This window comes from Strongylocentrotus purpuratus, unplaced genomic scaffold (genome assembly GCF_000002235.5).
Source record: "Strongylocentrotus purpuratus isolate Spur 01 unplaced genomic scaffold, Spur_5.0 spur5_scaffold_6, whole genome shotgun sequence".
NCBI classification, from domain to species: domain Eukaryota; kingdom Metazoa; phylum Echinodermata; class Echinoidea; order Camarodonta; family Strongylocentrotidae; genus Strongylocentrotus; species Strongylocentrotus purpuratus.
The window spans coordinates 11,733,967-11,760,069 of NW_022145612.1; the positions used below are offsets into that span (position 1 = coordinate 11,733,967).

The following is a 26,103-nucleotide window of genomic DNA, read 5'->3' on the forward strand; positions in this document are numbered from 1 at the left end:
TAAAATGTAAACATTTGAAATAATTCCTCTCCCCGGGCCCCATCTCTTCTCCTAGCCATTCCTTAGCCTCCTATTATCCATCCCTCCTATTTTCCGCTTTAACTCCCCTCCCGATCGATCGACTGAATTCTTTAGTCCCTTCCTCAGCTCTCTCTCTCACTTGGCCGTCCCTACTACTGTGCGTGCCCCCGAGCCCCCACCCGTATTTAGGGTGCGCGTATTTTTGTTTCCTCCCTTTGAAAGCCACCCCCCCCCCCCCCTTATCTCCGGTGTGAAAGTCAATACGGGCCGGACTTTGTCCCTTTACCCCCTTTCCCGGAGATTTGGTTTGGAACTCGCATGCAGTAGTCCTTCCCACCCCGGAGTGGTGGTGTTGGGGGGGGGGGGGGGGGCTCCTCTCTCTCTCTCTCTCTCTCTCTCTCTCTCTCTCTCTCTCTCTCTCTCTCTCTCTCTCTCCGTCTCTCTCTCCCTCTCTCCCCTCCATCCCTCCCCCTCTCTCTCTCTCTTTCTCTCTCTCTCTCCTTCTTCTCTCTATCTATCTATCTCTCCGCCTTCTCTCTCACTCTCTCCCTTCTCTCTTTTTCACTCACATTTTACCTCCATTAATCCGGCAATAATGGCAATTATGATCTCATATGCCCAGGGTATAGCCTCATCAATACTGATAGCCTCTTCATGAGGGCTATGTAATTTGAATCACCTCATCATTCCCAAGTAGGAAGAACTTGCAGTATAAGAAGGAGTCGAGAAGAACAGAATGATGTATAGACTACTAACACTTGTCCACGGGTGACAGACGGTATGACCATCAAAGAGGATCGAACCCATGACCTGTCGTATCAGAGCAGCCTCAACTGTTCTGGATATCGGAGATGTTTTAAAAAAACTGCATTGTCTTTACTCCTTTACCTAAATGCTGACATAATGACACAATGCTTTATATATGCTTGTTGTTAGTTTAGAAAAAAAAAAAAAAAAAAAAAGCTAATTATTGATTTCTCACTATATTATAGAAAGGTTTTTACCGATCCGTGGGTTTGGCAACGCAATTTGATAACTCTAGCATGTCGATTTCTATTTGTTTTTATTCCTATAAATGAGAAAATAGAAATACTGTAATACCATACCCCCAACAAACTCACATTGTTATCTTCAATGGTTACCGACAAAAAACAAAGTTGACGTGTCGGGCCGCAGTGTTCCTGTTTCCCCCACCCTAACTATAGTTTCTTTGCACTGAATTATTCAAGAACAAATAGATAATTACTAATATTGAACCATGCAGGAGTAGGCCTATAGTGGCCATATTTATATACAGAATTAGACTTTGGACTATTATCTTAGACTCTGTTTGCTAACGGAAGAAAATACGTGCACAACTTGCATGAAGAAGAACTTCACAAAGGAGTGGTTTTCAACATCATTACTCATCGCCTATATGCTATAGAAATCTTTTCAGATTCACTTTACTCCAAAGGTCGATCGCGTAATTATGTTTCACAGACCTATTATTATGTGTATTATTTTCATAACCTTTCATTGATCTTTATCATCGAGGAAGTTAGAAAAAACACTCCATCCGCATGGGTATAGGTGCAAGTACTAAAAGGCGGAAAAAATGTGCAGAGTCATTGCCAATATCAAGATCTTCTGATACGGTGGAAGAGCAGACGAGAATTATTACTGATCCGATCGAGGGCAATCGTGATATCGTCGTGGGCATTGATCAAATTGGCCTAGTTGGTGGTGTGTCTCTAAGCAACGGACATCATAAATTAAATATTAAAAAAATGGTGAGTGAGTGCATACATTAATTTTTTTATTCTTCGCTGAAGTGTTCAAATCGGTTAGCAAAATTGACAAAATATTGACCACGAGAAATTGATCAAAATCGTTTAGATTCACAAATGTGAATACTTTCATTAATGAAACAACGAATGGATGATTTTTAACAACCCCCCTTTTTTTGGTTAAAAGTTGTCCAAGTTTTTACGATTTTTGATAGCAAATACAAGTTACGTTGCCACAAATTCTTTAAGTATAGAAATTCCGTTGTTTTATCAGAATAATTATTTGGAATTCGTTGTCAACGTATATATTAAGATGATATAGTGTATAACAGTACTTCGCATGCAGCTCCTGCGATAACCAATTTTATATTACCTAAATCTATGAGAACTTTTTACCATAGTGGTGAATTATCTGCTCTTGATAACAAAGAAAAAGAAATCTTTTACTCAATTATCATATTTTGACCATTTGAGAATGTGTATTGGTTTTCTTTAAATGTATGTGAATGACCATCATAATCAAGAATTATAATCTAACTGAAATCAAAATATGCCACTTGGTTGTATAATGATTATCATCGAAATGGATAGTGTGACTACTATGGTAACGTATCTGGCAATATTATAGCCACTAAATAATGATTCTACAATGATCAACCTTTACTATACCATGTGGAATAGTCATCGTACGTAAAATTAATAAGCTTCGATGATTAAAAGGAAAGTTATATGTCCATTTAAAGTGATAAATATGGCATTAAAATGCAGTTTTGTTCTTTATGAATGTTTGTATTGCATGGAAGACCTATTCGACGATTATATAGTATCTGTCAATGTACTGAATGTGATGATCATTTGACTTCGTATATCGTTATTTATCTTAAGGGTATTATGGGGCGTAGGCCTATCTGTTGCAATCTGAACGTAACGGAGGGGGTTTGTTAGACTGCGCTTTGATATTGTTTTGAATATGCAAATTATTGGATTGGAATATGTTAATTTCAAGTGTTGTTAGATGATCGAGCTAATAAACCACAAATTAATGGTAAAGAATCGTCAGATTTCGTCTTGATTTTGGAATAAAAATATTAATTTCTATTAGTTGTTGTAGGGCCAGTAGGGGAATAGGCCTAATTATTGCCCCGACCCAACAGAATCCAATTGGTGCAAAACAGAATGTCAAATGTCCTAAGTTGGACGTTTTATTGCTTAGGACTTCCGTAATACATAATTTTCACTAAATAATACCACGGTTTTTACTATTTTCATTGATGAGAAAAATGGAAACTTATCTATAGTCGAAATACTGGCGATATGCCTTCAGAAAGCTAAAGTGAGAATGTGAACTCGTGATATTGCTTTATACATTTTATAATTGGAATATAATGCGACCTATGGCAAAAGCCTTTGTGCGCTCGCAGCCCCCCCCCCCCCCCCCCGCGTCTTGACAAGAAATTGCCGTCCCAGTGATAGAGCCGTTGTTGAATTTGAAAGCCCTATAGTAGCAAAGAAACTGTGTTGTGTTGAGTCTGTGAGCCCCCACCCCCGCTCCAATAGCGTCTTGCCTGGAAATAAATCATCGCCCCTGATTGAAACTGTTGTTGCAGTTCTATATCATACCCAGATCAGTAATTAAATCTTCTCTGTATAAGTCTGTGGTACCATAACTAAACAACACGCCACGAACCCTGTTAGGGGCGGGCGGAGTCCTGTTTCAGTTCAGGGAGGGGCCGCGGCGAGGGATGAAATGTTCCTTGTCAGCTATGTATACTGCCCGTACTTTTTTTCTCTCGATTGGGCCAACAGTACTCTCTTAAAAAAAGAGTGAATTTTCACTTTCTTGGGAGTGACGTCCGTGATCACTTGTTTAGGAGTGAAAATCGATTGATTTTAGAGTGCTCTCTAAGAAGAAAAGAGTGAATGTTCACTCTATTTTCACTACATTTTTACTCTCCAGAGGAGTGACGTCCGTGATCACTCGATTTTTTTTAGAGAGTAGGGCCGTCAGCCAGCTCCGACCCACTGGATATGCCCCTATATTCAATCGGGACTTTAAAAAAGATGGTTTGCTAGAGAGATACTTTCATTATTTTGATCAGATCAGAAATGAATTTTCAAAATAAATTTCGCAACGACTCAGCCAGCCGCTGAATAAGCGGGGGGGGGGGGGGGGGGGGGGGGGGGGGGGGGTGACACTTTTTTTCTTCTTTTTTTTGTTTCGAAATTTGAAAAAAATTGACATTTGGCTCCGTTGGGGGGGGGGGGGAGATCACCTTTTTAGGTCAGCTATGGGAATAATAATATTTTTTTTTTTTTTTTAATTAAAAAAAAAAAAATCCAAAGGGGGGGGGGGGGGGTCTTAACCCCACCCCTGTGTACGCGCCTGGTCGGTGGTTTTCACCGATCATGTTCACCGACAATTTAGTCAGCGCTGACTAAATTTGACCAATCACAGGCCTGGAAAAAAGTCAGTGACAATTTTTTTTGTTGATATTAGTCGGTGAAAACCACCGACCGTTGTTTCATGAAACGCCCCCAGATCTCTGTCTTCTCATACAGACCTGACTCAGATGGTTCGAAAGTGAATCAAGTCCTTCGGATAACGATAGTCTCAGACGTAATACCCAGGCACGTAGCCAGAGTTTGATGTTTGGGGAGGCACATACATGTAATCGATCGAGGTAAAAAAAAGGGGTCTAAAAAAGTTCAACCGATCTTGGAAATTTAGGAGGGCACGTGCCCCCCGTGCCCCCCCCCCCCATGGCTACGTGCCTGGTAATACCCCCCCCCCCCCCCCCCGTCTGATTGAATCTATATAGATACCAATTTAATATAGATGTCTCCACGGCACGTCAAATTTTTCACTCACTCTTAGATGAATGCTTCACTATTTTGGAAATTATGAGTGGAGAAGGAGCATCAGGTGGGCGGGGCGGGGCTGGTATTTTCGCCGACGCAACGCGCACGCGACCTGAACGCGATGTGACGTCACGACCGCGCCTGTGACACACCCCTTTTCTTAACATATCCTGGCGCTGCATATGCTTTGAATTGGCCGCGCTTTGATGATCCGGTGGCGAACGCGCGCTTAAAATGAGACAGCGAGATCGAGAGTAAATGAATAATTTTATAAGAGTAAAGTGCAATTCGCCCTCCACCTCGTCTAGCTTCCACGGCACGTATGCCCCATGGACTTGTCAGTGATTTAGTTTGTGTACTCAACTGAAACGAGAGACAAGTGATTGAATTGGAAACAAATATCCTGTTCAGCTGTATATAGCCACTAGCAGTGGGTCACAGTTTCAGTTTGGGTGATGCCATTCTTCTATCCTTGTTCCTGATTGTTCCTGTTTCCTGGTTTGGGTCGACATTTTTGGAATCAATTAGCACTTCTCACTTTGCATCAGACGCCAAAGCAGAGCGGTCATAAAATCATACTTCTTCCTTGATTGTCAAATAACTTTTTCAGAATGACAGACGAAGGCAGGGTAATGGATCTTGTAAATCTCTGGGTTTGTACCTTAGCATGCTTTACTAATTGCTTCGCCTTGGTGTATGTTTCTGGCTTCATCAATAGCCTCACTAATACTAGTAGTAGACTAATATTTCCTAACCAATTCAATTATTGTTCGTTTCTCTGTGACACTGGTAGACCTAGAATCTACTGTAGATCTAGTTTTACCTGTTGGGTGTTGTGTCAAAAACAGATTGCATTTTTAGACTTTTATTTCCATTTTAATTGTTGCATTGTTGTAATTCATCTATATCATTTGTTAAATCCGTGTTTTCATTTAAAACGAAACGACATGGCATTTAGCTACTAGAAGGTGGGTGTGTCGTTTTTCTCGGACGGTCTCGAATTACAAAAGCTGGGGGCAAATCCAGGCGCCGCGCTCATACTCTCCCACACTGCACTGCGCTTATGGGAGTTCATATACGCCAGAATGCGCCAGATAAATGCGCTGCTAACATCCCCAGTTCTCCGGCCCCTTATTGCTACGATCCCCATGCCCAGTCGCTAGCGCTTGCATGCACAGTATACAGTCAGACCGCAGCCGGTGCGAAAACCCTCTATTTTATTCAGCACGTATGCAAGAATTTACGTGTCTTGCATACGTAATGAGTAGTGCAGACGGTCTTCCCGATCGGCAATTTTTGCCTTTATAATTGTTCATTTCTCATGAAATGGGTCTTATTTTAAAGATAAGAAGTTGAACTCTCTATATACTTATATGACAATCATGTTAGATATATTTTGGAAACAGATATTTCGCCTTGAAAATGGGGTTTTTCGACGATAAATCTATCTAAAGAGTAGGGCTGATTTTCACATAGAAATCATTCTTGCGTCAAGAAGATGTTATAATCAGCATAAAGCATATATATTTTTCTTTACAATGATATCAAAATTATTATATTTTACGCTGTCCCAAAGTCAGGAACCAAAAAAGATCACGCTCATGTTCATGAATAATTAAAAATAGTAGTAAATTTTGCCGATGTGATAATAGAGAGTTCTGATTGGTCAACTACGTCAACTACGTCACATATGTTTTGCTTTGGTTTATTATTATTCTGAATACCACGTTTTGGTAACCATGCGTTGTGGCGTGCGCCTGTAATGCACGTGCGCTTAAACCGTCTTGGCAACAATTTAAGGACCCGAGATCAAATACCTCACCTGCCATGTATTTGATTCTTTTCTACTATATTTCTTTTTTAATCATTTTTCTAATTTTTTTTTCGGCTAGTCGATGGCGCGGCGGAGCTCCCTGGAGTTTAATAATCAGTTATGCATTGTCATTGCTCAGACGGCGAGCGTGCACGAGTATGAAATCACACAATTTCGCGCTATCATAAAAAGAACAAATTGGTAATTTCCGGGTTTTTAGGGTCTTAATTACTATGATTATAAAAAGAACATGATTTTGCGTCAATTAGGTTTTGACATATTTTTGATGAGTGACTTTTCATCTTTCGAACGAATCTCAAAGTGGACAAATTTATTTTGTCCCAAAGTCAGGAACCAAAAGTGAAATTCCCGGGTCAAAACAGCAGTTGAAATGTTACAAAAATAACGTCAATAAAAGTTGTGAAAAATTATTGTTTACAAATTGCGAAATATGGCAAATTACATATCAAACTGATGCTGAAAATCTCGAGAGTGACTTTCCGTTGCATGCTGCCATGTTGAATGAAGTTAACAACCCAAAACGCAGCTACATGTACACCCCTACAAATCTCACTGAAAAGCGCATGGAAATTCAGCAGACGTAAATGTTATGTGATCGCCAGATATCGCTGAATAAAAATCAGCTTTCAGCCTCATTAACGCGCGCGCTGCGGTCTGACTGTATAGTATTATGCAGAGCTGAAAGTGATCAGCGCCGCATGCGTGATTTGAAGCAATAGAACACTACCCAAACGAAACGCGTGGAGGGCGAGGGTAAAGGGAAATCTCTATTCGTGATGCGAATTTTTTTCTCACACTGTGCAATAATTGAAGCTGATTAGGTATGTAGAGTATTGTGTTTTTAATTTGATACCGGTATGCCCGTGCTGTGGATAGATTGTTTTAATAATTCAGGTCTGGCCGGGAGAAAAGGCATGGGGAATGGCGTGGATGGCATGCATGTTCTTCCGGGTTTCTCATTCTTTTCTGCGGCGTGAGTGATGATACCGAAGACATCCGAGGGTTCTATTCAGGAAATCGGGGGCCATTCATGATTCAACTTAGTTTAGAAGCCAATACAAGGCTGTAAAGTATTGCTAAAATTCGAAGTGACAGGGGAAAAAATCTTGACCATTCATAATTATTGTCCAGATCATGATAGTTATTTAAATCTTTAGTATATTGTAGACCAGGAGCTCTGTTTATTTTTGTCCAATCTGCCAATTATCTGCTATAGGCACGAAAGTCTTAGTTGAGACAGGTTTCTTGGAATAAAGTTTTCATTTTTATTCTGTAGTCAGTTCACAAAATGACCGCCCAGGATATTTCCCTGAGTTGGGGTGTTTACTTACAGAGACTTATTCTCTTCTTTTTTGTGTGTGCATAATTTCAAAAATTGGTACGGTACCAACTACCAAGTTTTATTTTAGTTTCCTCACCTTTTCTGTGGGATCTCTTTTTTTTCTTCTATTATTGAAACTAACTTGATAGCAGGATAGAATTTCTCTATTCAACTGAACACTTCATGGATCTACTAGTCACATTTTCTGAAGATGATATTCTGATGTTTGACAGAAAGTGATTTTAAGTTGCCTCAAGTGAATGTTCTAAAATCTGAGATACAGAAAGAGGTCGGTTCAATTTCTCATTTTCTATGTATGTTTTGTAAACAGGATCTCATAGAAACTACCTTAAAGGTGAAATGAGTAATCCTTTCTCATCATAAATCATTAAGGATAAAGCTAATAAATACATAATAAATTAATATATGAATAATAAAACTCAGACAAGTTGAGACTTGAAAATTTAAGGCAGCCATTTCGAAGTCACTGCAATTGTTTCCCAATGAAAGACAAGACAAAACACTTGGTCCCCATGATGTTAAGTCTACAATGTATGTTCCCCCCCCTAGCTATTATACATTTTTTTATCAGTATATTATTATTTTATTATATCTAGGTAATGAAGATTTGAATTGAAAGTATGTAATCTTTGTGAAATAAGTATCTATACCATACCTCTCCCCATCCCCATCCAATCCACCACTGCCACTCTCCAGTTACCACCTCTCCCCTTCCTCCTTTCCCCTCCCTCCTCTGCCTCCACCTCCACTCCTTTTCCCCCTCCCCCTTCCTCCCTCTAGAAAAAATACCCCAAAGTAGAATAAAAAGCAGAACATTTTGTGAATATTAAGAAAAATTAAAATTAAAAAAAATTAGAAATAGTCTAGTACTGTCATGCCCATATTTCATTTTAATAGTCCTGCATGTATTAAAGGTATTTCAAAGTTTTGGTATAGGGTTATGAATTTGGTTCAAATGAACACATTGGAAGCATATGCAATTTTACTATTCAATGATCGTTGTCGCGGTTGAAATCGAGTCTAAAGTGATGAAATTGTAAATAATAAACTCTTAATGTTGTATAGCGCGCTCTCAAGACTGATAATACATTAGCTTTGAAAAAAATGTTTCTTGACAACAATCGACCGATTTGCTATTCCTGTTTGGAAATTATTTATCAGAACTGCATGCCCTGAGATGTTCATGGTCACAGCTACCATAGAATGGCCTTAGGCGCTAATTGAAATGTTTGAAATTTACCAAGAACACTGGTAAATTTTTGATTATTCAATTGCTCGAAAGCAGCAGTGTTTTTAGGGCTAAATTTTCTAGTGCTAATAATACATCCACAGGGGCATCCAATTTTATCAAAATTTTAAAGAATTTACTATCCATTCAAGTTTCAAAATTTCCCAAAACTTTGCATTACTTTTGATATTAGCAACAATGGTGTATTGATTAAATATGTGAACAGCACCCTCTCACAGTTTTATTAGTGCAAGTCAAGTAAGCACACACAGGCCGTTTAGGGCAGGGGCAATATACCTATGTGCCCAGAATGATAACACACTCATTTACACAATGTAATCTAATTTGAGTGACAAGACAGCAGCAGAGATGAAAAGCTTGGAATAGCTTGGTGTCTCGGTTAGTCTGGGTAGGTGTGCTTGCTTAGTTCGGAGTCCAAAATGCCACCCTCTCTCTCTCTCTGTAGTTAGGAAGATAGATGCCAGCAGATTTGCCAAGTCATTGTTTGTCAGCCCAAGCGGGGGAGTGTTCAAGTGTTGTGCTATTTTTCTGAAAGGGACCCTGGCGTATTGGTATCTCATGGTTGATCGGCTCTTTGGAATTGTTTGTGTGAACACAAGGAAGTAGACATTACAAACTTATTTGAATTCTTCACTCAACCTATTCATCGGTTATTGAACTAAATTTTGTTGGTGAGTTTTTGTCATCTTTTTCTGGCCATTTGTAGTGACTTTTTGTGTGTAGAAATGTAAGTTTAATGAGGTTTTGAGGAAGATCTTGGTTATGACATGGATTGTACTAGCTGGTTATGATTAACGGTAGTGATGCTTGTTGGCCTCCTTTGAAGTTGAACCCAGCTTGCAGGTGAAACTTTGTGCCTCTTGACTATCGTATATTATCAAATGAAATCTCCCACAGTTTAATGGTAGATGAAATCACAGAGCAGACCTGGGAAGGGATTTGACAGAAAAAGTCACAGGATATTAATAATTTTGGTTTAATGACTGAAGTTCTTAATTTATAATGTTATTTATAATTGAAATTACAATATTGATTATGTTAGTATTACTGAGATTCATTGGAATGCCACATCTGTATTGCACAGACAACTTACTTATTATTGTGTAACAAGTTACTACAGGACCGACTTTTTCAGAGTTTTCTAAAGTTACAGAATATACTTCCAGGTACCCTAAATCCTTGGATGAATGCACATATTGTCAAGTCAGACATGGCAAGGTTGACAAATAAAGAGTTGGTAAGATGAGATTACTTGTTACTTTTTAATGTAGTGGACGAAGGTCCAATGGTCCAAGGGTTGGTCAGTATACGCTACATGTACAGTAGTGTTGTAAGCTCTTTTACATACACACTGTCGTATTAGCTGCAGCTTTACACTCTAACTTGCTTCCTGAATAGAATTGTTCACCAAATAGAGTGTTTTTGTATGTATTTGAATACCAGTTGACTCATTCTGAAACCTACTACAAAAGGTTCTTTTGAATGGAAGATGTGAAGATTTAGATTTAGTCCAGCTTTCGAGTTGTGAAGAATCTTGAAATAGAAAAGAATGAGATATAATTGACTTTTGTTTGATATAAATTATTTTTAGAATTGTCAATACTTGATCTCCAATTTTTGTTACGATAAATACAATTTCCTACTTTTATATTTTTTAATCATAGTCAGGGGCGGATCCAGGAATTTCTTGCCGGGGGGGCACACGGTGGGAAAGAGATTGGCCAGGGGGGCACGCCCCTGTTTTTCAGTAAATTTTGGGCGAATTTAGGGCTGATTTTAACACATTTTTTGGGGGCCGGGGGGGGGGGGCACGTGCCCCCTTTTTACCCCCCTGGATCCGCCACTGATAGTATTTTACTAAATGCTACCTGTAATGAAATTGCTTGTAATATTTCAGTCTTTGCTCTTAGTGTCAACAAAGGGACTCTTTACATTGCAGAAAAACACTTTGAAAAACCATTGATTTATTTGAACTACGAATTATATTAATAAAAAACCCATAAAAGCTCTTTCATTGTGAGTTGTCACTTGTCGCTGCTCTGCAGGCATTAGCATGGAAGGGAGGAGAAGCTAATTTAAAACCAAAATCCGAAATAATTCACTGGTGTGTTGACACTGGAACAGGGAAAAAATTATTATTCATTTTTCGGGGGCTACTTTTCAACCTTGCCTGCATGAAAATAACATTCTAAAATTTGTTTTGCATTGAAGTCTATGCAAATTTAAGGGGGCTCTTTTCTGATTTTCGGGGGCTCTTTTGGGCATTTCGGGGGCTATTTCGCCCTGAGCCCCCGTGTATTTTTTCACTGCACTGGAATAATGTGTGGATTTTCCACGGGCATTTCAAAAACCCACACTGAGTTGTGTTATTTGTTGTGTTTATGGGTAGTTGCATAGCAACTTCCAACAAAACTCAGGATTGTGAGAAAACCTGATGGTTTTTGCTCATAGTGTAAATGCCCCGAACCCTAAACTGTTCTTTCCTATTAAACTGGTAAAGAAGTTGCATTTGCCAAAGTTTCCTTGAATGCTAGCTCAGGTACAGGTTAACTAAAACTTATATGTATTAAGTTAACAAATAGCTCCCTGTATAGTGAATAATAATAATAATAATAGTTCAGTTCTTGTATAGCGCATAATTAGACGTTATGAAATAACATCTCTATGCTCTTCCAAAGAGCTTTGGAAAAGCTCATTGCTCGATATTTATTTAATCCATTTTCTTCAAGTACTTAGTAGTCGGAACTACAGTTTCATATCTGTATTTTATTTTGCACATATTTTGTATCATTAACTATGCTTTTAAAAGAATAATAAAATGAAGCTAACAAGGGAAGTGTTCCCTGGCATAGGAATCATTCTTCATTGTAGTTTCACTTTTAGAAGATTAAAAAAAAAGTCACATCCATTGATCATGATTACAATAAATATGTTGAGAGATCTTATAGATGTACATGTACATGTACAGTAGTTGCTATCTAAGCCACAAAATATAGCATTAATTTCACCATAGGAATTTACACTTGTAGTTTTAAATTGGCGCCCATGAAAATGAACCCGTACTATTAATGCTGGCACCATCATGTTAAAAGGCCATGTATCCCAAACCCCTATCAGATCCCTGATCATGGCATGGCGGCGTATGTGTGTACATTATGTTCAGTTTAAACATGTATACTAGACATGAACCTACAGATCTAGGGTACATGACTGTATCTGTCTAAATGCCTCATTTATAAAAGTGCATTCATGAACCATACCACAGTTCTTGATTTGAATATAAGCAGCAGTCTAGAGTTGGTTTTCATATATCAGATTTTTGCTTGGCATTATCATGCACCATATGTCCATATTCAACTGCAGGTACAAACACATATTTGCCAAATTATTGCTTTGTGGAGTAGTAGCAAATGTCAGGAAAATTATTGAAATTCCTGCTTTTGCTGGTTACTGCAATCAGTATCCAATTCTAGATATAGTTGCTGCATGCAGCCACATTGGGGTTAGCATGAAATTTAATGACGGGCCTCCAATAGAAGTATCTAGATATTTTGGATTTTATTTTGGGTTTTTACGATCTACGAGAAGGTTCCATTTGGCCAATGTTCTGGGAAGAATTTTGTGCTGTGTGCCCGCCTTGCACATGTATTTGCCTTCAGAACAAATGTTTATGTATCTACAGTATATTCTTGATCGAAAAAAGGGACTGTTTGCAATAACTTTCTGTGAAGGAACATGTACATTACTTGCTCCTGCAATAATTGCTCAGCAGTACATTTCTAACCTGCAGGCACAGACTCTAATTTGACACTAAAACAAAGTCTTTAGACTTGAGCAGAGCCTAACTCTGTCACTCTCTGGCTATGAGGAGCAGCTACAGTACAGAGCATATTGAGTGTGGTCTCTGTATTAGTATCCTAGCTCAGACCCTCTGTAATATTTTAAGACTTACAAGAGTTTATGCATTGCAAACTAGTTGATTTTCTAGATTAATTAAATGCCTTACCCTGAGCCAGACACTACTCCAAAAGTTTAACACAAGCCTAAACCTAAAGTAAAACCTAATTGCAACACTAACCCTAACATAAAGACCAGAACAATTGTAACGGGGGCGAATGCTAGAGCACCCTTTTCTACATCTGCATGTAATTTTATTGTGTGATACTAAAAATCTTCACAAACTATTTGACCACATGGGCTCTCTGGGGTTTCAGAATAACAGAGACGTTCATTAAAAAATGAACAAATAAAAACATCCTCTTTCCCACTTCTACAATTGCTACTAATTGCCTGTCTTGTTCTTATAACTGTAGTATAGTGTGTCCACCCTTCCCCTACAAAGATAACAGGTTAGATGTTTTCACAGCAAGGACAGCTAACAAATATTTGATTTTCAAAGATTTTTTTGTTCAACCCCTGTCAGTTTAAACGCATTTCCTTTTAACGATGTCATCATTTCATCACCCAGCGTATTGAACAAACAAGACTTTTCTTGACCCCCCAATTCCTGCAGGAACTGGTCCAATTAACTTGAGTGTCATCTTTACTCTTTAGAAGGAAATCACATGATCTAAACCAAGTACAGAATTGCTGCAACACTGCAACAGTTTGGTGACTTACAGAAGCTAGAGTTATTGGTAACATCTGGTCATGTGCACATGAATTACATGTACATGCCTAATGTGCATCTACTTTGGGACATGTGTCTACCTAAATGCCACTAAATATTTTGCTCTTTTTTTTTTTACTTACATTTCATTTTGTGTGTTGATTACAGTGTAGAAATGATTGATGGACAGGACTCTGAATCTTTACAGAGTCGTTTTACATGTAGTCTTCTGGAACAGACTCAATCAGAAAGTAAAATACAGTATGGCATGAGTACAAGAATATTCATGTACATTATCTCTATGCTTCTTTATACACAAAGATGTGAGGCTCTAAAAGAAGTGACTCTAAATTAAAAAAAAAAAAAAAAAGGCTTTGAATGATGTACTTACAGATGGAATAAAAATATATTGTCTGTTTGAAGCCAGAAGGGTGTTCAATATATAGAAGTAACAGTATGAGTTTATGTCAATGCCATTTTGGCTCCAGACATATGATATGTATTTAATACCATCTGAGTCTGACATTAATTCTTTCTTCAAAAGACAAAAGGAAAATGCTGCTGCCTGTATACAATGTGTGTTCATTCTGAGTCTGGGAATATTGATTTGTTCACTCAGTTTGTACAAACATGATTAAAATCTATAATTGTTTTTGTTTTCTTCCATCCTCTAGGAGAGTGGTCTTTCCTTGCTGAGGGACAGCATGAATCAGGAAGATGAGGTTCCTCATATCTTTGTTGTTCTAGGTGCTTCTGTAAGTATCAATCTCATCTTTACTAGTCAAGTTCATGTTAATACTTTGAATCAACAGTGATCATAGAAATTAATTTGAAAACGTATCTTAATGATGTGCGTTTATATGGCAAGTTACGCCAAATGGCAGAATTCCTTGAAAATATTGCTCCAGTGAAACATACTACATTGCGAAATAGTAGGCCTTCAATACATACATGTAGATCTGTGGATTAAATGCTTGAGGATTATGGTTATTATCTCACTTTCCTGTTGGTTGGAGGCGGTTTCATTTTCTTTGAAGCTTTCCCAAGTGGTTTAATCCAAAATTAACCCAGGCTTAGCATTCCAGACGAGTTAACATTAGGGAGATTCAGCATTTGCTCTTTTTGACATTCAATTTGCTCCAATCTTTGTTTTAAGAAAAACAAGGATGAGGGCTTATATGTAGGTTGGAGTGGTGTTTTAGATTAGGATTAGAGTAACATGTGCAGGTTAGGTTATTCAGTATTAATTGGGTTGAGGGTTGAAGATATGAATGAAGGATGTAGAAGGATGCTGAGCAATTGTGTCATGTACAATCAACATTTGAATCCAATCAATTTTCAAACCCATGGAATGTGCACTGACTTGACCATTTCACCCTTTAAGAAGATGGTACCGGTAAAAACATGATCATTTGAATTCTTGGAACCATCAAAAACATCTTAGTTCCTCACTACTTTGAACTGGATTAATATTCTGCAGTATACATTTACTTAAAACAACATGACATTGACTATGTTTATTAATTAGATTTTGTAACATTATTAATACAAGAAATGGAAGAGAAAAAGCCCAGGATAAATGGAGGTAATTATTTCGATGAGATTAAACCTCTTCCGACACTGATTGGAATTATCATACTTTTTAATCATTTCATCGTTTTGTATTTACTTTGAATCCATTTATTACAATTAAAGATCTTTTGAAAGATGTACAGGTATTGAGTTAGACAGAATAGATTACTGGGATATATGGAAGGATAGAGTTTGAATGTCATATATCCAATGATAGCCTATTCTTGTAATATAAAAAAGTGTTTCTATCTGGACAAGGTTAATTATAAGAGGCTAGGCGAGCGATGCATTTGCCTTGCGATATTGGCAATATTCTCCCTCCTTTTTTTTCCGGCAAGTTGAAGTCGCCTCTGGCACGAGCGGCGTACCTGGCTCTTATCTAATCAACTCCCTCATTGCATCTGCCTTAATGAGATTGAAAATGCATAACGAAACCCTCCAAATGTAATTACTTTGTCACCGTGCATTTTGACAAATCGGGAGTGGAACATATGTCATGTTAAGTGCACTTTTTAGCCTCTTCATAAGACATGAAATACATCAGTATACTTATAAGGGAGGGGTGAGTTATATCTTCTTTAAACCCACATGACATTAAATGAAATGGGATTATTGGATGTTGGAGGACCAAAACAAGTTTGCCAGTTGAAAGAATGCATTGTCATGTTTAGTACATTACCCTTGTATGTTTCCTTGTCTGGGTGGGGGGGGGGGGGGGGGGGGGGATAGCCCTTGGAAATATTTTCTAAAATCTCTCCTGCACTAAGGGTGTTATTCACTGGTGATAACCCTAGTTGATAAGTGGACAGACAAAAGTGACTTCTTCTGTCTGTAATTTGTTTGTGTATTTTTCCCCCCATTATTTATTCATCTATAAAGAAAAGGAGATTCAAAATCTGTAAAACCCTTTGTTGTGTCATCACCCCTAACCCCTGCTTTTAAAGTTTTTTTTGTGGTTACCATTATAAGGTATAAGGATGTCAAGAGGGAATTTCCCTTCTTGATGCCTTGTGATACTGTACATTGTATACTGTAGCCTACTTGTAAGTCTCTTTACTCAAAAGTACATTGCAAACAAGGAAGTCAAGATATAAATTGTAAAACTGCAAAACCATAAACGATGAATTCTGGTTGTCTGAATGCAGGATAATTGATAAGCTCATGAGGAAGATAATGATGACGGCTTCTTGTATTTGCATAGTGACTGTAGCCACCTCTGCTGGGCATTCATTAGTTGACTTGATAATTTATTCCATCTCCACTCCAGATGATAATCCAATTGTCGAATGATACTTTTTCATCTCTATTGGCTTAGGTCTTGGTGAACCTTGTCACTAATGGTATTATGTACCGGTACTAAAATTGCCCCATGTAGCCTTGACTAGTATATAAGTCTATCATTAATAAGTTAATACATATGTAGTGTCCTTAAAAAGTGCACAATATTTTTTAACCCCCTTTCACATTTTGCTGCTTCTTTTCTACTTCTCAGTCTACATTTTAAAGGGTATCATTACAACATACATGTAGACAAAACATCCATTCAATAATAGTTTATTTTATCTACGCCATGTACAAACCAAATTCTGACCGTTATGAAAGAAAATAAATTGCTTAATATTTTGACTTCCTTTCAATGTTCAATGTGTCATCCTCATGTACAGTACATGTATATTCCTACGATTGTTTTTACTAGGACCTGTAAATTGCTGATACATCATTTTTCTGAAAAGATTTTCCATGAATAATTTCTCGTCCTGAAGAATGCTAATATATTCCCAGGCACTTTTGAATCAATTCTTGTAAGAATTGCTTATTGCAGTTGCCTCGGCGGAATTGCTACTCACATTGATTGGAAGGTTTTATAAATTTTAATGACTTGGCAATTTTTTTCCCTTCATTTTGATAGATGAGAAAGAAAATTCAATCAAGGATGACTCTTATCATTGTAGATTACAACTGGTCATGAAATGTATTCTTTTGTGTGTTATCAAGATATTTTTGCAAGTCATGCAAGATAAGGTGTTGCTAAATTCAGATGTAGATAAAGCCATAGAGAGAGCAAATATGTCCAGTCTCGTGCAGCAAAATTATTATAATTGTTTGTCTTTTGAATTGAGGTTAAATTTTTGATAAATGAAAGCCGTATGTTTTATGATGAGTAGGATTTTTAAACTTTGCTGATGTACCTAAATGTACGTCTACAAATATCACAAAATTATTCATTGGAATACTTTCAGTGTTGTAATATTTCTATTGAAGTCGCTGCTTTTGCTTTACTTTGATAACGATAGTAAATTATTCACAGTATAAATTACTAAGCTTAATTTGCTTGGCTTTGAGTAAATAGTGTATGATGCACAATTTAAATGAATAAAGTGATTTTTTTTTTACCCACTCTGAATATAAAAGCCAGCTGCAATTAAAGGATATAAGAGTCAATGCCATTGACCAATATTGATCCATTTCCATTCATTTTGGATTGAGTCTTTAATGGGTTTCTAGATTAATAAGGCCTTCCAGGTGAATTGGGTAGGAGTTGACATTTGTAGACAGGAAACAATTGGTTACATATATGATTAGATTCATTGATTTATGTGTGTAGATTGAAAGAGAGGGAGAGAGAGGTAGAAAGAGAGGAAGAGGGGGAGCAAGAGAGAGAAATAGAGAGAGAGAAATAGAGAGAGAGAGAGAGAGCAAGAGCAAGAGAGAGAGAGAGAGAGAGAGAGAGAGAGAGAGAGAGAGAGAGAGAGCAAGAGAGAGCGAGAGAGAGAGAGAGGGAGAGAAAGTGAGGGAGATGTGAGGGATGCAGAATAAAGAAGATGGCAATGGTATCTAATATTTAAGTGAAGCATCTGCAGTAAATTATATCTTTTTCTATCATTGTATATTTTAAGACATACTCACTGGTAATATCATCTGAATGTATTTGTTTTAATGAAATGAGATATATTAATTACATTTTTTTTTCTCTCTCTCTCTCTCTCTCTCTCTCTCTCTCTCTTTGTCTGGTTCCTTCCGTCTTCTTTTTTCTCCATCTGTAATATTCACTCTTCAATATACAGGGAGACTTGGCAAAGAAGAAGATCTACCCAACACTTTGGTAAGTATTGGTTTATCCATTGAAACACATAACATTAAATTCACATTATGCAAGATACATTTACATTCATACAGGTGTGAAATGAGATGTATCGAGCAGTTAAAACTGTATTATGATATGATACACCCATACATGCTTCTTTTTTTCTTTCCTTTTTTTTCTTTCCTTTTTTTTTCTTTCCTTTTTTTTTTGCAAGTGTTTGATCCAAAGAGATTAATTTTTTCTATTCACCTCCAATCAATTAGAAAATCAATTTCAGACTCGTAGGAAAATCCTTCAATTGCACCAATTCAGCTGCCCATTAAATCTTTTAACGGATTCATCAGTTGATGGATGAAGCAATGTTTTGTTCTGGATTCCGTTTCACAGGCATAGATATTATCCTGTTCCCCTCATTCACACTAGCAACATTGATTGTATAGCATTACAAAAACCATATAGTTATACAATGACTTATAATTTTGTTATAGGATGAATATTGTAAAACAAAAGTCTGTATACATGTATATAGTGATACAGAGGTTTGAGGCTTGTTGCACACATGATGTCATTAAAAAAAAAAAAAATCAGGTTTCAAAACAACAATGTGAATGTCATATCATTAAAAAGCCACATACATTTATGTGGCAGGGCCTATCGTGAGCAAGCACTTGATGAGTAGATTGATTGACCAGCTTTCAGGCCGTTGAGTGACCTATTCAAAACAATGTCCTACATACAATGTTTATTTCTATGAAATTTTTTTCTTGCGAGTTCACTATTCATCATACAGACTTTTCACACGGGGGTAAAATTCATCGTATTAAAGCTCTTTAACTCAACAGCTTTATAGTAAATTTTTCCCTGTGTAAACGTTATTTATACGTTGTTCGGATAGGAGCAGGCTGTAAAAAGAAGTCCGTATCTATGAGGCAAGAAATTTTGTGTGCGAACGGTTATACGTCCTTAATTGGGAGGAGCTAAGACCCGGCGCCAATAAGCGGGCGCCAATCTCCCTGATAGTAAACACACAATGGCCCTACAGCACATTTAAGAGCAGTGAATCTCAGAACAATCGCACAACAATTTTGTGTGTGTGAATGATGTCCCTAGTCAAAATAAAATAGTAAAAAAATAGTTTTAAAAATAGTCAAAAAATAGACCAAAAATAGACAAAAACAATATTAAAAAAATATATTTTTTATCTATTTTCTTTCCCTAAAAATAGTCGAAAAATAGTAAAAAAATATATTGGAAATAGGAAAAAAATAGAAAAAAAATTTTTTTGGGCCTATATGTTTTGGAACAAGTAAAAAATAGCAAAAAAATAGAGGAGCCTCGCAAAATATATAAAAAATATATTTCTCTAAATACATTTTTTTTCTATTTTTTAGTTACAAACCTATTTTTCCCCTATTTTTTTAAAATAAAGGTATTTTTGAAATCTAAATCTATTTTTCTTCTATTTTTGTTACTGAGTGATGTATGCTGTTGTATTTGTTGTTCATGGATTGACACACATTGTAACATTGATCCATTCAAAGATACTTCTCAAACCACTCTCAGTTCCAGTACACCACTTCAGAGTCAACCATTCTCTCATTGTCATAGTCATTGTGCAAATGGATTGTGTTGAATAAGCCCTAGCTGGTTACACCATATAAACTTATACTCTCAGAATCGATCACGCAGTCTCTTGATCACTGAAATCTATAAACGTCTTGATGGATAGAATGAGAAACAAAATTATATGTTAAAAAAGGAATTTAATAACAAAACAATTATTGTACAATGTTAAGGTATATGATGTCACAATCACCAACATTTCCAATATCTCCATTAAGAGTTGTCAGCTTCATTACATACACGTAAAAAATTATATACAGTTATATGGTGCAGTTATATGATTTAATTTTATGGCAAGCAGTCACATGGAAGAGGTAGAATATGAAACACGTAGAACACACTGAAGCAAGCTAGTACAAAAACAACAACAACTATACGTAAGATGGCTTTTTAAAATATATAAATAAACTATACATGTATGTTAGCATTAATTGTTTTAGTTGCATTGCCATTAATTCATGGCAAGCTAGTGTATAAAAAGGTAGAAAATGTCACCTGGTGTCCTTGGCAATGATACATGTATACGTATCATATATCATATCATATAGGTTAGCAAATATCCAGTACTGGATAGAACCAAATTGTACGGCATGTAAATTTCTACAAAGACAAGGCAGAATGAATCAAGCTGATAGGTACAATGCAATAAATGCATATCTTTGGCAATAATGATATTTTGTACCGATTGTATAAACTCTATGTTAGAAGTAAAAAAATATATATATATCTATATATATGAATGTACAAGTTGCACTGAATACCCTGTTTTTGGCAAGTATCTGTAATCAGAACACATCAGCTGATTTTTTTTTTTCGGGGGGGGGGGGGGGCAAGATAGTAATATGCACTAAACATTAACATACATGTAATAAAAAAAACTTTTTTTTTTCTCAAACTTTCAAACATATTTATCATATATGAATGTTTGTCAACAAAGTACTTGATAGAGCTAATGTATGGCAAAGTAAATTTTCTACATAAAAAGGCAGAATATATCAAGCTTATAACACTGCATATCTTTGGAAATAGTAATTTTTTTTTCTTCTGGTGTTTAAACTCCACATCAAAAGTAAAAAAAAAATATATATACAAGTTGCAATACATGAATACCCTGTCATTGGCAAGCTAAGAAAGGCAGAACATGTCAGCTGGTCTTTGGCAATAATGATAGTAAACAGAAAACATCTTTATAAATTTCAAACATATCTATCATGTGTAAAGTAGTTTTTAAAAAGTATACTAGATAAGAGCTATATGGCAAGTAAATTTCTACTACTAATTACACTAATAACTAATAACTACATGGAAGGGAGGATGAAGGTTAGATATCTACAGGTTATGTTTCTTATTGTGTCTATACTTAACGCCTTCTATCTTCACCCGCATGGCCTGACGAAGAACGGAGGGCGATGACTCGTTGGGTCGCACCTTCAGTGTGAATGCTGAAAAGAAATTAAGATAACAAATACTTTGTTATTTATAGCCAAGAATTATTTTTTTTAAACATAGAAAGGCATACACTTTCAATAAGTAAAAATATAATTGAATATAATATAAACATGCTTTCTCCAAGAATTTTAAGGTGATCTAATACACCTTTTCACTAACATATTCAAATTTTATGCATACTTTAAAAAAAAAGGTTGTTCTTGATAACCTGAAAGCTTGCCAGACATAGCAGCCCGGCCCCCCCCACTCAGTGTTATTTAGGGTACGCATATGCGTGTTCCAACCGACCCCCCCTTTTCAGCAAAAGTCCGGTGTGTAAAGTCAATACGGCTCGACCTTTTTCTTTTGTATACGAGCCTTTTTCCGCACCCCCCCCTTTTCAGCAAAAGTCCGGTGTGTAAAGTCAATACGGCTCGTCCTTTTTCTTTTGTTACGAAAAGGACATTTTGGCAACACGCATGCGGTCATTTTGAAACCTGAGTGGGGGGGCCGGGCATAGCAGCAAGTAATATATGCAATTTGGATTCCATGCAAGTACTGAAGTTCATTAGTTAATAACAGGTTAATGGAATCCCTTGTTACTATCCCCAGGAAAGAAACATCCATAAATTTGAATAACTTTGTAAAAGGGTCTATTAGTTGCAGAAGCTGGTGTAGATCATGGCATGATCTACAACTTCATGTTTATCTGCAGACCCATATTCAGCGATTTCGAGCGATCGGCGCTCGATAGCATGAATATTCATATTTTCTTTGCCACTGCCGCGCATGCGTACCTTCTCATCGCTATTTTGAATCAACGCTGCGACATGGAAGAATCGTTGGTGTAGTACCCCGAATTAACCTTTTTTCCCATCGAAGACTTCTTCAAATTATACATTCAAGTGATTGGAGTTGAGCCCTGAGGAGTCGTGCACCCTATGATGTAAAAATTGTAAGTACTCCCTTTGCAGATTTAACGATAATATCACCCAATCGGCTGTTTTACTAGCCCCCACGAGAGACCAACGAAACCACCCGAAGCTCCGACGCCTGCGGCGCCGGTGTTGGAACTTCCCGGAGTTAGTCTACAACCTCAACACTACATGTGAATATTGATACGTAAAATAACATTCTATAGGCCTACTAATTATGTCTATGAAGTAGCAATATATTCAACAACAGACACAATAAAAATATGTATATCATAATATAATTAAGTTTCAGAAATAAACGTACCTTTTCAGCTGTTTTCTGGGGCCAGTTCCGCTCGTCGATGGTCCGTCATTCGACAACAGACTCGTTTCTCTACGAGTGGGACTAGTAATATTTTGAAAATTTGTCGGGCTCATTTTCTTGGGAAGAATCACTAAAATGGGACAATGAGGCATCGGAGTATGAGGAGTCACTATCTCTTGATGAAATTTCATCGCTAGAATAATTGCTGGAAGACATTTTGGTGTGATTTGGAGACGTTTGATGAACGAAAATCAGCAAAAGTCCGATGGGCACTAATTCAAATAACGGGTCATTTTCAAATTACGTACGGGTACTTGCGTACTGTCCTCTACGTTGAAACTTTGCACACACATAGAACGGGAATATCTCGATCGAATGCTTTTTTTTCTATTAATAAAGGAGATTTTTTTTGGTTGAAATGTCTATGTGGACATTTTCTTTTTACACATGGTTTATGTATGGTTATCTTTGAGTGCACTAGTCACTACTATAGTTTGTAAATAAAATCAAGAATATTAATAAAGGAACAAAATTGAAATTTCGTACATTTTCTTTTTACACATTGTTTATTTATGGTCATCTTTGAGCTCACTATTCAATATGTGACCCCACAGCTAAAAACCACCAATAAGTCGCAAAATGAACAACAGAGATAATGGCAGGAGAAGCGGGCTTTTTGAAAAGGATGCCAGTCATAAACATTGAAAATATGCAAGTTTAGAAAATAGACAAAAAATAGTTTACAAATTTGTATCATGTCATAAAAAATTTAAGTGCAAAAAATAGGAAGAAAATAGTACTCGCAAATAGGTAAAAAGAAGTCTGAAAAAGAAAAAGGTGAAAAAATAGGGAAAAAATAGTCTGAAAAAGATTAAGGTGAAAAAATAGGGAAAAAATAGTCTGAAAAAGATTAAGACGAAAAAATAGGGAAAAAATAGTCCTATTTTTTTCATATTTTTTTGGAGAAAATAGGAAAAAAATAGTCTGAAAAAGATGAAGGTGAAAAAATAGGGAAAAAATAGTTTGGTACTCGAAAATAGGAAAAAATAGAACTATTTTTTTCCTATTTTCTTTAAAAAAAATAGGAATAAACTAGAAATTTAATTCGTCATGGGGACGAATTAGGTGGTCTGTCTTCAAGTCTTATGATGTATTATAATATTTACTATATTGAGAAAGGGAGAAGTTATATAGACATGTAAACAATGATGATCATGATGATGATGATGATCTTGATAGTAATGGGGATGACGATGATGATGATGATGATCATGATGATGTTGATGATTATCATTAACAGACCACGATGACATCAGACTGAAAAAAATGAGAGAACATTTAGATAGTATATAGTCTCAGCTACAACATACTCAAAAATCAACAAAAATCAAGCCGAAATAACGGCGATATTGCTCGCAAAAGACAAGAATGTAGAATCCAGATTTGAGAAAAAGTCATCTCCCATAAGGATTACACGCAAAAAGTAATGGATCTAGTGATAATAGGGTAATAATAAAGTAAATATGGTTGTTTATTACATTATTTGCGATTGTACGTGTTTTAATATTCAAAGGAGATGGTAGAGTGAATGGTCAAAAAGAAAAAAAAAGTGAAGAAAAAAAATTGTTGGAGACGCCCGGACTCGAACCAGGGACCTCGAGGTCGGAAGTCAAGTGCGTTACCGATATACCAAAACATTTCCCATAGAGATTACACGTAAACGGAAAATGGAATGCACAAATCCCACTTTGTAATTGAAATATGAGCATGATCCCGGCATCTGATCGAAAAATAAAGGGCACACTAGTGATAGCTTATTGTCTCAGCTACAACATACTCAAAGTTCAGAGTAAACAAAGCTAAAACGACGGAGATATTGCTCGCAAAAGACAGGATGTAGAATCCAGTTTTGAGAAAAAGTCATGTCCCATAGAGAATACACGCAAAATGTGAAAAATTGACATGCCTCCTTTAATCGCAAAAATACGCCATGATGCCTTTATTAAAATGAAATATTGTGTAGACTGCATTTGTAGAGAATTGTCTCAGCTAGATCATATCAAAATTTAAAAGAAAATTGATCAATATTGACAGAGATACAGTCTATTTTCCAGAAATCTGCTGACGTCATAATATGCAAATTGAAATTTTGAGTTGGGAGGCCATTATGATGACGTCATGAGTTAATAGGCCTGTTTACTAATGTATTCACGGACCTTTAAATTTGCACACGGTTGTAAGCTCTGGCAAACAAACCGAGCGCAGTGTCTGCTACGGCCCTGCTACACACACTTTGTATACGGCGATGTGGGGAATGCGAGGAAAAAAAGGCTGATCATCGTCCTAATAAACTTCGTTTAAAACTGTTTGTTTTCCAACCTTAGGGTATATAATTAAAATAAATATAGTTTTTCTCAGTTGTACATGACAAATCTTCGATTTTATTTTCCGAAATCCGACGAAATATCGCAAAAATGGGAGGTAAGCATTGCTGTTACGGCACGTGTAACAGCGATTCACGGTACGCAGACAGACCCCATATGAATGGTGTGTTTTTCATCCCGTTCCCCAAACCAAAGACGAACCTGGAGAAGTGTAAAATATGGATTAAGAATTGTGGAAGAAAGGACTTTGGAATCGACATATTATATGCTTTGAGTTTCTTTCTGTCGTAGTCAGTTCTATTTACTATCAGGTACCGGTAGTTGAAAATGTCGTATAATCCGAAATCTGGTATACTTTCAAAGTTCTCGGTGTAGCCGGTGATTTTCATTGGGTCGTCGAACGAGCACCCCGCACGCTCCAACTTCTCCCGCAGCGACCGTGCGGAGTCGAAGCTCGCAAGGTCCGGGTCTTGGGGCAAAGCGATATCGGCCACAGCAGTCGCAAGTTGAACTAGTTTCTGTTTGTTGTACCCTGATGTCGTAACTCCTCTCTTTCTTAAATAATCGGTGAGCTCCTTCACTGTCCACTGCGAAAACGGCTTGCTGGAACTACAACTCGATGTCGAAGGCGATGCCATTGTAGAAATTAGGGTGAAAAAACGTCGCGGTCGCTAGCAATGGCTTTGTATGTGTATAGCGTAGCGGGCATGGAAAAACAATGTGGCGACCGTGCCGCACCACGCAAAGCTTGCCCTACGTAGTAACAATCGCTAGGGTGCGAGGGATTATGACGTCACTCGCATATCATTAGTAAACAGGCCTATTGAGGGTCAAATGAGACATGAAATCATATTTCCAATTCATACTCTATCAAAATATGGAAAAAAAATTGGGTTCAACTTGCATCCTAAAGCGCTACAATGGATTTTGTATAGGCATGTTTTTGCCCATGTATGCTATGTATTACGAGAGCTCGCACGCACGGACATTATCTTAAACGGACGCTCATTCCGTTATTACTGGTCAGAAAAAGGTGAACAAGGTATCAAAATGCTTGGAAAAATGTGTCAAACATGATGACAGAAAAAA

General features: G+C 37.0%; 1 protein-coding gene across 7 annotated transcripts in view; it reads left to right on the plus strand.

The window, feature by feature from the left end:
- Positions 1 to 1,568: 1,568 nt before the first annotated feature.
- Positions 1,569 to 26,103, plus strand: part of LOC764148 (glucose-6-phosphate 1-dehydrogenase X) — a 43,016-nt gene continuing 18,481 nt past the window's right edge. Inside the window, exons 1-4 of one of the 7 annotated variants that reach the window (XM_030973497.1) lie at positions 9,469 to 9,745; positions 10,241 to 10,311; positions 14,358 to 14,438; positions 18,321 to 18,358. In XM_030973497.1, the coding sequence (XP_030829357.1) occupies positions 10,258 to 10,311; positions 14,358 to 14,438; positions 18,321 to 18,358 (173 nt within the window). In that variant the 5' untranslated portion in view covers positions 9,469 to 9,745; positions 10,241 to 10,257. The other 6 variants (XM_030973496.1, XM_030973498.1, XM_030973499.1 and 3 more) reach the window with 6 other exon arrangements.